General features: G+C 43.2%; 2 protein-coding genes across 17 annotated transcripts in view; one reads left to right on the top strand and one right to left on the bottom strand.

Moving 5' to 3' along the window:
- Nucleotides 1-82: 82 nt before the first annotated feature.
- Nucleotides 83-5,700, bottom strand: TIMM9 (translocase of inner mitochondrial membrane 9). Of its 8 annotated transcripts, none has more exons than XM_015865731.2 (4): nucleotides 5,603-5,700; nucleotides 2,952-3,020; nucleotides 2,479-2,574; nucleotides 83-585 (listed from the first exon to the last, which is right to left on the bottom strand). In XM_015865731.2, the coding sequence occupies exons 2-4, from the start codon at nucleotides 2,988-2,990 to the stop codon at nucleotides 451-453; spliced, it is 270 nt and encodes an 89-aa protein (XP_015721217.1). In that variant the 5' UTR covers nucleotides 2,991-3,020; nucleotides 5,603-5,700; the 3' UTR covers nucleotides 83-450. The 8 variants fall into 8 exon arrangements, with proteins under 8 accessions (XP_015721217.1, XP_015721221.1, XP_015721220.1 ...); XM_015865735.2 differs by having other exon boundaries at nucleotides 2,952-3,015; nucleotides 5,603-5,657; XM_015865734.1 differs by lacking the exon at nucleotides 5,603-5,700 and adding an exon at nucleotides 5,549-5,571.
- The window catches only part of KIAA0586 (KIAA0586 ortholog), a 59,867-nt gene continuing 54,368 nt past the window's right edge, over nucleotides 5,699-11,197 (top strand). For 5 of the 9 annotated variants that reach the window (XM_015865718.2, XM_015865717.2, XM_032445130.1 and 2 more), the window contains exons 1-7: nucleotides 5,700-5,940; nucleotides 6,756-6,835; nucleotides 7,489-7,546; nucleotides 7,978-8,044; nucleotides 8,666-8,843; nucleotides 9,234-9,461; nucleotides 9,728-9,896. In XM_015865718.2, coding sequence (XP_015721204.1) covers nucleotides 5,793-5,940; nucleotides 6,756-6,835; nucleotides 7,489-7,546; nucleotides 7,978-8,044; nucleotides 8,666-8,843; nucleotides 9,234-9,461; nucleotides 9,728-9,896 — 928 coding nt within the window. In that variant the 5' untranslated portion in view covers nucleotides 5,700-5,792. Of the gene's footprint in view, nucleotides 5,941-6,755; nucleotides 6,836-7,488; nucleotides 7,547-7,977; nucleotides 8,045-8,665; nucleotides 8,844-9,233; nucleotides 9,462-9,727; nucleotides 9,897-11,197 lie in introns of all 9 variants that reach the window. The other 4 variants (XM_015865721.2, XM_015865720.2, XM_015865719.2 and 1 more) reach the window with 2 other exon arrangements.

The raw sequence follows: 11,197 nt of genomic DNA, 5'->3' as shown, positions 1-11,197 counted from the left end.
TGGTGAGGAATAAAACTGCAAACAAAGCATGGCTCTCAAACAGCATCCTAAATTACCTGTGGAAAAAACATACATACAACTGTATGGTTCCATATATTTTACTTGAATTAAATTAAAAAACGTATTTTCGCATTACACTTCTTTTGCCTCTGAATCAGTCCTAACAGAAGGAAAAGCATAACTTTCCCCTCCCTTTGAAATTGCAATATAGTGGTCTGTGGGCCCTGACAATACACTGCAGAGTGGAATGAGAGTCTCAGAAAGAGACTCTGCTGTCAGACAGCGCTCCCTAACTCTTTGCATTACCCTCCGTGGCTTCCAGCTTCCAAACAGCATCTAGAACAACCTTCAGAGTTTCTGGACATGCATCTTGACAGTAGAAAATCCAAAAGGTGTTCTTGCCCAGTGAACACTGGCACTGCTTATGAAGTCTGAACAGAGTGCTCCTGTCTAACGAGGTTGGCTGAGCAGTCCTGCTTTAGCTGCCAGAGCTTCGTTCTGCTGTATGTGATACTCCTGAAATCTCATGGAGATCCTCTGTGTCATTTTCAGATACTTCTGTAGGCAATGTTCTGAGCAAGTTATCTGCAGGGAGAGAAAAACAGCTTCAAAGAGTGATGAAAAACCACAGCAGAACTTAAGTGCAATAGTCAGGTTTGTAAGATTGGTTGACTACATCTCATGCTCTGTGTTAGGCTCACAGCTCAGGATTTAATTGTTCACAGTCTCTCTATGCAGTAGAAAACGATAAGCTTAAGTTTTTGAGGAATGCTTGAAATGTCTTTTAATTGCACTCTCATAAAAAGGTCTTCATGGAAAACACCTTAGAGCTAGGAGATATTAACGCTTCATCCTTGGGCTGCTCTTGTGAAATGAAGTACGTAAAGGATTTTATTTTGCAGTAAACACTAAACCTGAGAAAAGGTTTTTTAGGTTCCCCCCTTTTTTTCTGAATCCAGGTTTGCAAACACCTATTTTTGACAGCCAAATCTGCTCCACTGCGTGTTAGCTCAGGTTAATCTCTTTTTGACCTTGTTCCTATTAACTCTAGCAGTCGTCTTGCACCAGCCTGGTTCACCTTCACAGAACAGCCCTAAACTTCCTTCCTTCCTTCCCTCTCTCTCTTTCTCTCTCTTTCTTTCTATTGTAAAGGAAAAAGCCATGGGATCTATTTCTGAGTTACAGTTCTACCAGTCAGATATTTTGGTTCCAAACCTTTCAATCACTGTAGAAGTCATCACGCTTAGATAGAAAAGAAAGATGAAAGCTCTGCATGATTAACAGAAAACCAGAAACTGCTTTGATTCTGCTCAGTATAAAGGGATGCAGAAAGCAGAGAGGAAGAGAAAAGACACAGAACCTGCAGATGTACACTCTCTCCATTCCACTTTCTCTTTCTCCCTCCCTGACCTGGCATCAGTTACAGTAAAACCTGTTAAGCAGGAGTTAAGTCTGACCAGGAAACAAATGCTGTTCAATTCTAAAAGCACCCCAAGCCACATCTCCCAGAGGGCGTGGTGTTTGTGATACCCTGCCTGGGGAAGTCTAGACTTGCAGTGCAGAGTGTTGTATGGAAGGAGGGCAGCAGCTGCTTGTACAAATGCAGCATCTCCAAGGAGATCCGTGGAGGCGTTTGGCTTAATTATTAAAGAGCTATAACTTTAAATAGGGAATTATGATCAGAGCAGACCAGTCATCCATTTAGACCAGTATCCCATATCCACGAGGGCCACAACCAGATGCTTTGGAAAAGCATCTTGTATAGCTCAGGCAGCTAAAAAGGAGCTGGTGAAAGGCAATGGCAAGACTTTATTCAGAGTAGTTCTGACCACCTGCAGTCAAGAGAATTTCCAGCAAAGCAAATGCAGGAGATATCATGGGAACAAAGAATCAGTCCTGGGAAGCCAGGAGAGCTTGGTTTAATGCAGCAAAACAAAAGCTGAGCAGAGAGATGATTTTTGCCTGCACTGAGAGGCAGCTGTTAAACTAAGGAGGCAGAAAATGCTCCAACAAAGTGGCTGGTTTCAGTCTTTATGTGTGGTTTAGTTGGGTTTTGGATTGTTTTTCCTTCCTGGTAGCAGGAAAGCTAGAGTTAAACAAAGCTATTAAGTCTTCTAACCAACATAATTATACCACTCTGAAGCAGCCACCCAACAAGCCATGAAAAACAAGGAGAACGTAACTCATCTGATCCAGAGCCTTTTCTTTTGGCAGATGAGTACATGATGGAGCTCCCCGTTGTCATCGTTTTGTAATTTTAGGGAACTGGACTGAACAGCCAGAGCTGTGGGGGCAAACATTTCTACCAGCACATCTCTCTTCTCACTTGGAAGCTGTGTGCCAGAACACCTCCACTGACAGCTAACGAGCTTTCCAGCTAACTGAAAGATCAGACTTTCCAAATTGCTTCTGAAGTTTGAGTACTAAACAGAAATTCTACCCAAAGGGTAATTAAAAGCACAGGAAACATTGACATACCTCTTCTGGTTTAACTTCTCTGGTGGTGAAATCCCTTATACAATCCATGAAGCAGCTTTCTGTAATTTTATTATATGTTCCCAGGAACTCCTTGAACTGCAGTAAAAATTAAAAACACCATCAGCATTAAAAAAATTAAATCTCTATTGTTTTCTTATACACAGCTCCATGAGCTGTTTGGTGATGGTAACGTTCCAATGACAGCTCACCAGGAAAACTTAGTGCCCATTAACAGGTTCAGCATAAAATCCTGTGTTTAAATAGGTCCAAAATGCTGTGTTTAAATAGGTTAGTGCTTAAATAGGTCCAGTACTGTATGGGATATGTGAAAATGTTGCTTGATAAAGAACTAATATCATCTCAGAGGACAATATAGAGAGCTTTTCCTTCTGCTCCATGCACTGTACATTTTACTCTATGTGACAAATTAATAGAAGATGTTCAAATGCACTGCTGACAAACACAGCACTCACCTGCTTGATCTGATCAGTTTCTGATATCTGTCCGGCCATATTCTGCTCCCTGAGATTCTGTCACCTGTTCTGAAGATATAAGTTGAGTTCTACACAAAAAGCTTATGCACAGACAACAACATTTTTGGAGAGAACCAAGCTGAACGTGTTCCTTAAGGTTACTTAAATGCAATGGTGCCAGCAAGCTTTCAAACCACCCATTCAAAGTTATCTGACCTGTATTCAGCTAGAAGAATATCCCAGATAGTTCAAGATGCTGAGTTCTTTCCAGATCTACCTGCTAACTGCTGTCCTTTAAACACTTCATAAGCATTTAGAACAGCTGAAATGACTATACAGGAGGGTGAAGAAAGGTATGGAATTTTTATAAAGGCTTTCAAGTGCATGAAGTAAAACTGGAGTGGAGGAGAAGCAAGCAGTAATATTATGTAGCCTTTTAATTCAGTGCCTTTAGCTGTCATTTAAAGAACAGGCAAAAAAAATATGAAACAGTGCCAACTTTGAATGAACCAGCATGGATCAGAAATGGATGAATGGACTCAATGCAGCTGCATTCTCACCAAACACTTAAACTAGAGTCAGTGTTCTGGTCATTGAATATAGCAAATGAAATGCAATAAATGGGAACAGAATGAGGGCAGCCTTAAAGAAAGAAAAACAGATCAATGAAAAGGGAAGAATGAGCAGCCAGGGATCCAAGAATTGAAGCAAGCATCCTTAAGGATGGCTTGCATTCCTCATAAACAAGTTAAGGCTTGAATGTACATCTCTAGGCAGCCTTCAATCGTAATGAAAGCACGCCTTCCTTTCCCATGCCTGATGTATTACCAAGGTCCATCACCCGTGGTAATGCCAGTTAATGTTACACCCTGAAGAGAAGATGATCCTTCAGTCTTATTCGCAGTAATGCGTGGAAGAGAAGTCAGTGCCAAGCTAGAATCTCTTTGTGAGGAAAGCTTGTTGTGAGCACAGCTACTAATTATTCTGAACAAGAACAAAAAAAGAGTTATTTCTACAAGGGAAAGCAAATGAAGCAACTAAAATAGCAAAGCAGAGCTCCTGCAAACATGCAGCCACCCTCCTCCTCCCAGCAGTGGAGCAATGGTAAATAGCTGCTTCTTGAAGTTATGCTTTGTTGCTACATAGGAAGAACAGAGCCATAGAATTCAGGGATTGAAGATAAGGAATGCATGTGGTTCTTGGGTTTAAGATATCCATCCCTGCGACCAGGAATGCCTCACAAGTCAATAGATCACAGAATCATAGAATTACTCAGGTTGGAAAAGACCTTGAAGATCTTTAAGTCCAACCGCAGCCTAACCAGAACCCTATCTCTAAAAACCCTACACTAAATCACTCTCTTTTAAAGAGAACCTATGAAATACAGAGAAGCAAAGCATTGCTGAAGCCATTGTAACCTCTCACTTGCATTAAGCGGACACAGTTGTCATCTGGGAGAACAACTGAAATGGATGGCAGTTCTACTCTCCCATTTCTGTCTGTTACAAGAGAAAGAAAACCAAGAGTGAGAACGCTGCCAATCCACTTTAAGTTGATGATTAAACAGGCAGCCCAAGCCCACAGACAGCAGAGGAAAGACTTTTGTCCTCTTCAGCTTCAGACCCTCCCAGTGCCTTTCTCACACTCAGCATTGCTTCACTGTGTCTGCATACAACAAACCTGAAATCTTCCACTTCTGTCACTTGCTTGCCAAGCTTAACATTACGTATAATTGAGCTGCTGCTTCACAAAGCTTGTACACTTGCACTTGGGAAGCAGCTCTGACTTAAAACAACCCGATGGCACCATCTCATTTTACACATTTGAAGCACCCTCTGCAAGCATTGTGTGCACCACAGGCTTATTATTACACAGAATTACAGAACTGTAGGGGTTGGAAGGGACCTCTAGAGATCATCGAGTCCAACCCCCCTGCCAAAGCAGGCTCCCTACACCATGTCACACAGGTCAGCGTCCAGGCGGGTCTTGAATATCTCCAGAGAAGGAGACTCCACCACCTCCCTGTGCAGCCTGTTCCAGTGCTCCGTCACCCTCACTGTAAAGAAGTTCTTATTAAGGAACTTCCTATGCTGTACTTTCATCCCATTACCCCTAGTCCTATCCCCACACACTACTGAAAAGAGACCAGACTCACCACTAAGGCTCCCACACCTCAGGTATTTATAAACCTGGATCAAGTCCCCTCTCAGCCTTCTTTTCTCAAGGTTAAACAGACCCAGTTCCCTAAGTCTCTCCTCATAGTGGAGATACTCCAGGCCCTTCACCATCTTAGTGGCCCTCCGCTGGAAATATGGCTTTTGGTGCATGGTCAAGGCCTGTTGATGACTACAAGGCCACACTCGTCTCGTCCTTCACTCTTCCAGCCTCATGTGCATAGCACCCATAGGGTTATAAGCCATTCCCTCGCTGCCCCCTGGCGGCGCAGTGGTAACGCGGCCTTATGGCCCGCACGGCCAGGCCTTCCCAAGGGACAGCAGGGCGCTTCCAGTCCTACCTGATGCCTCAGCCCATAACAGCACAGAGATGAAGCCCCTCACTCGTTCCCCACACCCCTCAGCTCTCCTGTTCAAGGGCACCTTGTGCTCCCTGCCCACACCGCGGCCCTTCCCCGCCGCCCTGAGCGCACTCACCGCCACCAGCCGGAAACACTCAGCTCTAAACCCGCCGATTCGAGTCCCTGGAAGGAAGTACGTCATCAGTGCGCGACCCAGGCTGAGCGGGCGCTGTTACCATGGCGGCTGTCGCAGCGGCCTACCCTCACACGGCCCTTAGGGTCTGCCTTTAAAGCACCGCCCATAGCTGCACCGCTATGAAGCCTGCATGGAAGCGGAGAGCAGCTCCAGCCGGGACTCTCTGGTCAGCCTGACTGCAGGCGATGTGCTCATTCGCTCCACCAGCGTCCACGGGGTGAGAGCAGCAGGAGGATTTTACAGCTGTAAAATTGTCGATGTCGCGACCCGCAGCGCAGGTATTTATTGGTTACGTGTTATTTGTGTCCAGGTGTGGAGCCCTCAGTATAATAAAGACATGGAGATTTTGTTAAAGGTCCAGAGGAGGGACAGGAAGATGATCAGGGAGCTGGAGCACCTCCCCTATGAGGACAGGCTGAGGGAGTTGGGTTTGTTCAGCCTGGAGAAGAGAAGGTTGCGGGGTGACCTCATTGCAGCCTTTCAATACCTGAAGGGAACTTACTCCCAGGAGGGGAGTAAACTCTTGGAAAGGGCTGACAATAGCAGGACACGGGGAAATGGTTTTAAGTTAAAAGAGGGAAGATTTAGGTTGGATGTCAGGAGGAAGTTCTTCACTAGGAGAGTGGTTAGGCCCTGGAACAGGCTGCCCAGTGAGGTTGTGGATGCCCCGTCCTTGGAGGTGTTCAAGACCAGGTTGGACGGGGCCCTGGGCAACCTGATCTAGTAAAGGTGTATGTTTGGTGGCCCTGCCAGGCAGGGGGGTTGGAACTACATGATCCTTGAGGTCCCTTCCAACCTGGGTTCTGTGATCTGCATGAAAACTGCCTCTGGTAGCATTATGTAAACCATTTCCATTTCATAAGGTTCAGGTAGATAACTGCGGTCATTTGTGTGATGAGAGTTATATTTAGATCTCTATCACAGAATCACAGAATGACCCGGGTTGGAAGGGACCTCAAGGATCATGTAGTTCCAACCCCCCTGCCTGGCAGGGCCACCAGGCAGAGAATAGACTGAGATTTGGGTTAATCAAGGGGTAACGACAACACGTTCAAGATCTCTTTAACCGCAGTAAAATTGCTTTTATTTTCAGGAGTCCAGTGTACTAAGGGTCACCCAGAACATTTGCTTGTAGTGGAAGATCCTGTGGAGGCCATTTTTGTACCACACATGGTAAGAAAGTCACTGTTGCTTCCCACAGCCTTGAGCAAAGAGATCAGCATCTGGAGAAGCACAGCAGATCCTGAGCTCTGATTCTGCACGATAAGTTCCCAGTTGTTGCTAATGTGATATTCATGCTGAAGCGTTTGGAGGGGGCTTATTAATGTACTGCTGCATGTTGCATAGTTAATACCCAGATATGTTCTTAAATTTTAGTGGTATTCTTCTTCTTCAAAAGCTGTTACACGTTTCTTAATATTCATTGGAAAAACCTTAAAATGTTGTGTGTTTTTTTTCTTATTCACATCATAGCTATTGAAATGGACATTGGTTTATATGGAACTATTTAATACTTGTGATTAAAATGCTTATTTTCCTTTGATTTGTGTACTGTGTCTTCCATATAACGAAGGCCTGCCTATAAGGCATCTGTTCTCTGATGAGAATTATGTTACTGTCCCTACAATGTTATTGAGTGCAAAGTCCTTCTGGCTCTGTGGTAGTGGGAAACCTTAATGTATTTTGTTCAGTGCATTCAGTGACTGTGTGTTAATGCATTATGGAGTTGCTTACACTTGTGTAGTCACCAGTTCTGTCTCCTTGTAAAAGTTTGGCCATTGATACTGCAGGCTTTGATGTGTGCTTTTCTTCTCTTCTTATTGAAGGATCACCCTAAAGAAGCAGATCATTCACTGCTACCAGAAGATAACAGGAGACCTAAAGGTATTTTGGCCTCTTCTGTGACTGGGGGAGGCAGCAGCTGTCTGGTTTATCAGCACATGTGGCTAAATAGCAGTAGTGAAACAGTGAACCCATCACATCTTGGCTCGGTTTCGCACAACCTTAGAGTTGTTTTTCAATTACATTAATTTCAAGTTGAAATTTGCAGGGGCCCATTGAATGCATTGTCTGAGCTCAAGCTACCATTTATATGACAATGTTTTTCAAATTCTAATAGGATAAGGTGACATGGTTGTCATTTACAGAGCATACCAACATTGCTTTTATTAATACCAGTATTCAATACTATGTACAACTGTGTTAAATGAAGCCTAGTGTCTACCTGTTGGTTCAGTAACTCTTTGTTCTACTTCTAAAATGGGTGCTTTGTATTAGTTAACCTGACAAAATATGGTTTATGCCCTTCCACACAGATGATGTTTTAATTTCTCGGTATCCTGCTGGCCAGAAAGAGGCTTTGAGAGCAGTATTAAAGCAAAAGTAAGTCTGTGTTGTTGTGCCATTCTGTTTTTATGTTAATAGTAGGTACTTCCTCAGTCTCTGTCAAAACAGGAGGGGAATCCGCTCTTAAAAAGGATAGATAACAGCAGGACAAGGGGAATAGTTTTATGGTGAAGGAGGGAAGATTTAGGTTGGGTATTGGGGGAAGCTTTTTATTATGAGAGCAGTGAGGTGCTGGAACAGCTGCCCAGAGAGGCTGTGGATGCCCCGTCCATCCCTGGAGGTGTTCAAGGCCAGGTTTAATGGGGCTTTGGGCAGCCTGGGCTCTGGAGGTTGGTGGCCCTGCCCGTGGCAGGGGGTTGGAGCTTCATGATCCTTGAGGTTCCTCCCAACCCAAGCCATTCTATGGTGATTCTGTAATTCAATCAACACGTAGGCTGTTTTTAAAGACCAGTAAGGGCATATGCTGTTCATCTATGGGCTATAAATCTTCAAGATCAAAAATTATATAGTAGAGCTTTGCTACTGGCATGCTATACTTTGCAAAATGCAACCTGTTAAACATATTCTTTGCTATGGTCATGGAAATACCACACAGAAATGCCTTTTTATATTGAAACTGTGACAAAGCTGTTTATTTGACCTTGTTTATTTCTCCAGAACTCGAAGTGCTCCTGTCTTTAAGGAGGTGAAGGTACAGCTGTTAGGAAATGCCTCCCCAGAAAGAAAGGAAAGTGTTGTTCAAGACCCCAGATCAACATACAGGGAAGCTGATTCTGCATCAACCATTGCAGCAGCAACTGCTGCTGCCATTGCTACCACTGCTCCTCTTCTTAAAGTGAGTCCATAGCTTATGGTAATGGTAGTTCTTTGCCCACTGTGAAGCAGTAAATCTAAGCAAACTTGAAGTGATTGGTGGTAGAACCAAAATGAACTGTGAATATCTGCCAACTGTTTTCTGTGCTGGTGATCTCAGGCATGCTAACCATTGTAGCAGAGAGAACTGCTTAGGATTTGACTAAATGGGATGTGGCTGCATGTGGGTGGAGACCATTCGATTTATATCTCAGAAGAATTTCATAGTACTGCTAAGCCACCAACATTAAAGCTAATCAATACTTTGTTTCTCTTTTGAGAAGCAAATCACTCCGTGATGATGGAGAGGTGTTGTGTTCTCTTCATGCTTGTATCTTTTTTGCCATGAGGTTCTTCTCCTTCTTTCTCTTAGGTACAAAATGATTTGCAAGCCAAAGTTAACTCAGTTTCGACATTACTTCATAAGCTACAGGAGATTGATAGGCAACTGCAGCGTGTTGCTGAACAGCAAACAAAGACTCAACATGAGAAGCCCCACTGTCATGAAAGAGTCAGCGAGCTTGAAAAACAAATGAACGCTTTTATGCTGCAACGGATTCATCACTTGGAAAAGCTGCAGGAGCATCAAATGAATATTCAGGTATCTATGTAAGAAGGCAAAGCTTTTGCTTAAATGTTTCTTCTGTATCTCAGTGTTAATGTGATCGTCACTTGCTTTTTAAAACTTAAATTATAACTTAGTTTTGGGAATTTGGGGATTATCCCTATTGTTGTATCTTTCTTTTTTCATCCTCTCAAGAATCATGTCAAAATCTGATTCATATGATTGCATAGCAAATATTCACATTCAGTTTAACATAGGAAATGAATGGAAGTATCAGCAATTCATTGTCATTTCTCTCTTAGTCTCATTTCATCAGCTCTGCTGCCAACATGGGTAGCCTGCAGCAGACTCAAGTGCCTTCTTCCAGTCTCATGACAAAACAAGCTGAGGAGGCAGAACAGCAGTTGCTTAATAATGGAATATCATCATCTCAGAAGAATGTTTATCCTTCCAGTGGTCTGCCTACCCAAGGTGAAGAAAACTTATTAGTATTTCTTTCTTTCAGTGTTAGTTTTGCATTGATTTTGATTTATTTATACTGAATTTTATATCACATTAGCAATGAGAAGTAAAAGTTACTTCTGTAAAATTGATTTTTTTACTGTGTGACATAGATTAGTTAAAATTAGAGTTTGGCACTTAATAACAGCATAGTCTGCATCTAATTAATTCCATCTGGGGAGGCAGAGACACTCTTTGTTCCCCCCCTTCTCTGAGCTGTTGGTTTGATGGCACGTATGTACTTGTGTTGAGAATACTTGAAAGTATGTCTGGGGAAGTTCATGGTTGGAAACTGTTGGAAATAAGTCAGCTACTCTTAACCAACTGAATACTTCAAGGCAGGCTGAGGGAGCTGGGCTTGTTCAGCCTGGTGATGGCTGTGGGGTGACCTCATTGCAGCCTTCCAGTGCCTAAAGGGAGTCTACAGACAGGAGGGGAATCAACTGTTTGGAAGGGTAGATAACAGCATGATAAGGGGAAATGGTTTGAAGTTGAAGGAGCGAAGATTTGGGTTGGATGTCAGGGGGAAGTTCTGTACTCTGAGAGTGGTGAGGTGCTGGAACAGCTGCCCAGAGAGGCTGTGGATGCCCCGTCCATCCCTGGAGGTGTTTAAGGCCAGGTTGGATGGGGCCCTGTGCAGCTATTAAATGTGGAAGTTGGTGGCCTTGCCTGCAACAGGGGGCTGGAGCTTCATGATCCTTGAGGTCCTTTCCAACCTAAGCCATTCTGTGAGGCTTTTATGACAGTACTGTGCTGTCCTGTAGCCTCCAGGCAGATTTTCTCACTGAAATGTTTTGTGAGATGAGAAATTAAAAACAGTGACCATTTGTTGCCAGGTTTATGGAAGATAACATAGGATAATTTGAAATAGAAGGACTACACGGTAACTTAGTTATCATTGTCTGAATAAATGTTTTCACAGAATTACATAAACAAAGTCCCTGGGTTATAGCAATTAAAATGGCAAGTGCAAAGCAAACATATTAATTTACTACTTGAGATCAGTTTAGTGGTATGGAACTTGTTTTTGATCATTTTAGCCAGAAAAAGTAATTCGACTTTTTTTCAGTTGGTTGTGTTTAAGGGAATACTTAAGGACCAAAGATAGAGGAGGGACATTTAAAAGATCCAGGCCTTGTACTTGTAGCATCGTGGATAAAATACCTCAATTGCTTGCCAGGGTTTCATTCATGTGTTTTCTGACTTTGCTATTGTAAAGCAATTGTAGTAATATGGATTAGTGTAATGCTCAGGAAAGAAAAGAAGTATTG

Source organism: Coturnix japonica, chromosome 5 (assembly GCF_001577835.2).
Source record: "Coturnix japonica isolate 7356 chromosome 5, Coturnix japonica 2.1, whole genome shotgun sequence".
Classification (NCBI taxonomy): domain Eukaryota; kingdom Metazoa; phylum Chordata; class Aves; order Galliformes; family Phasianidae; genus Coturnix; species Coturnix japonica.
This window is presented reverse-complemented; position numbering and strand designations above follow the sequence as displayed.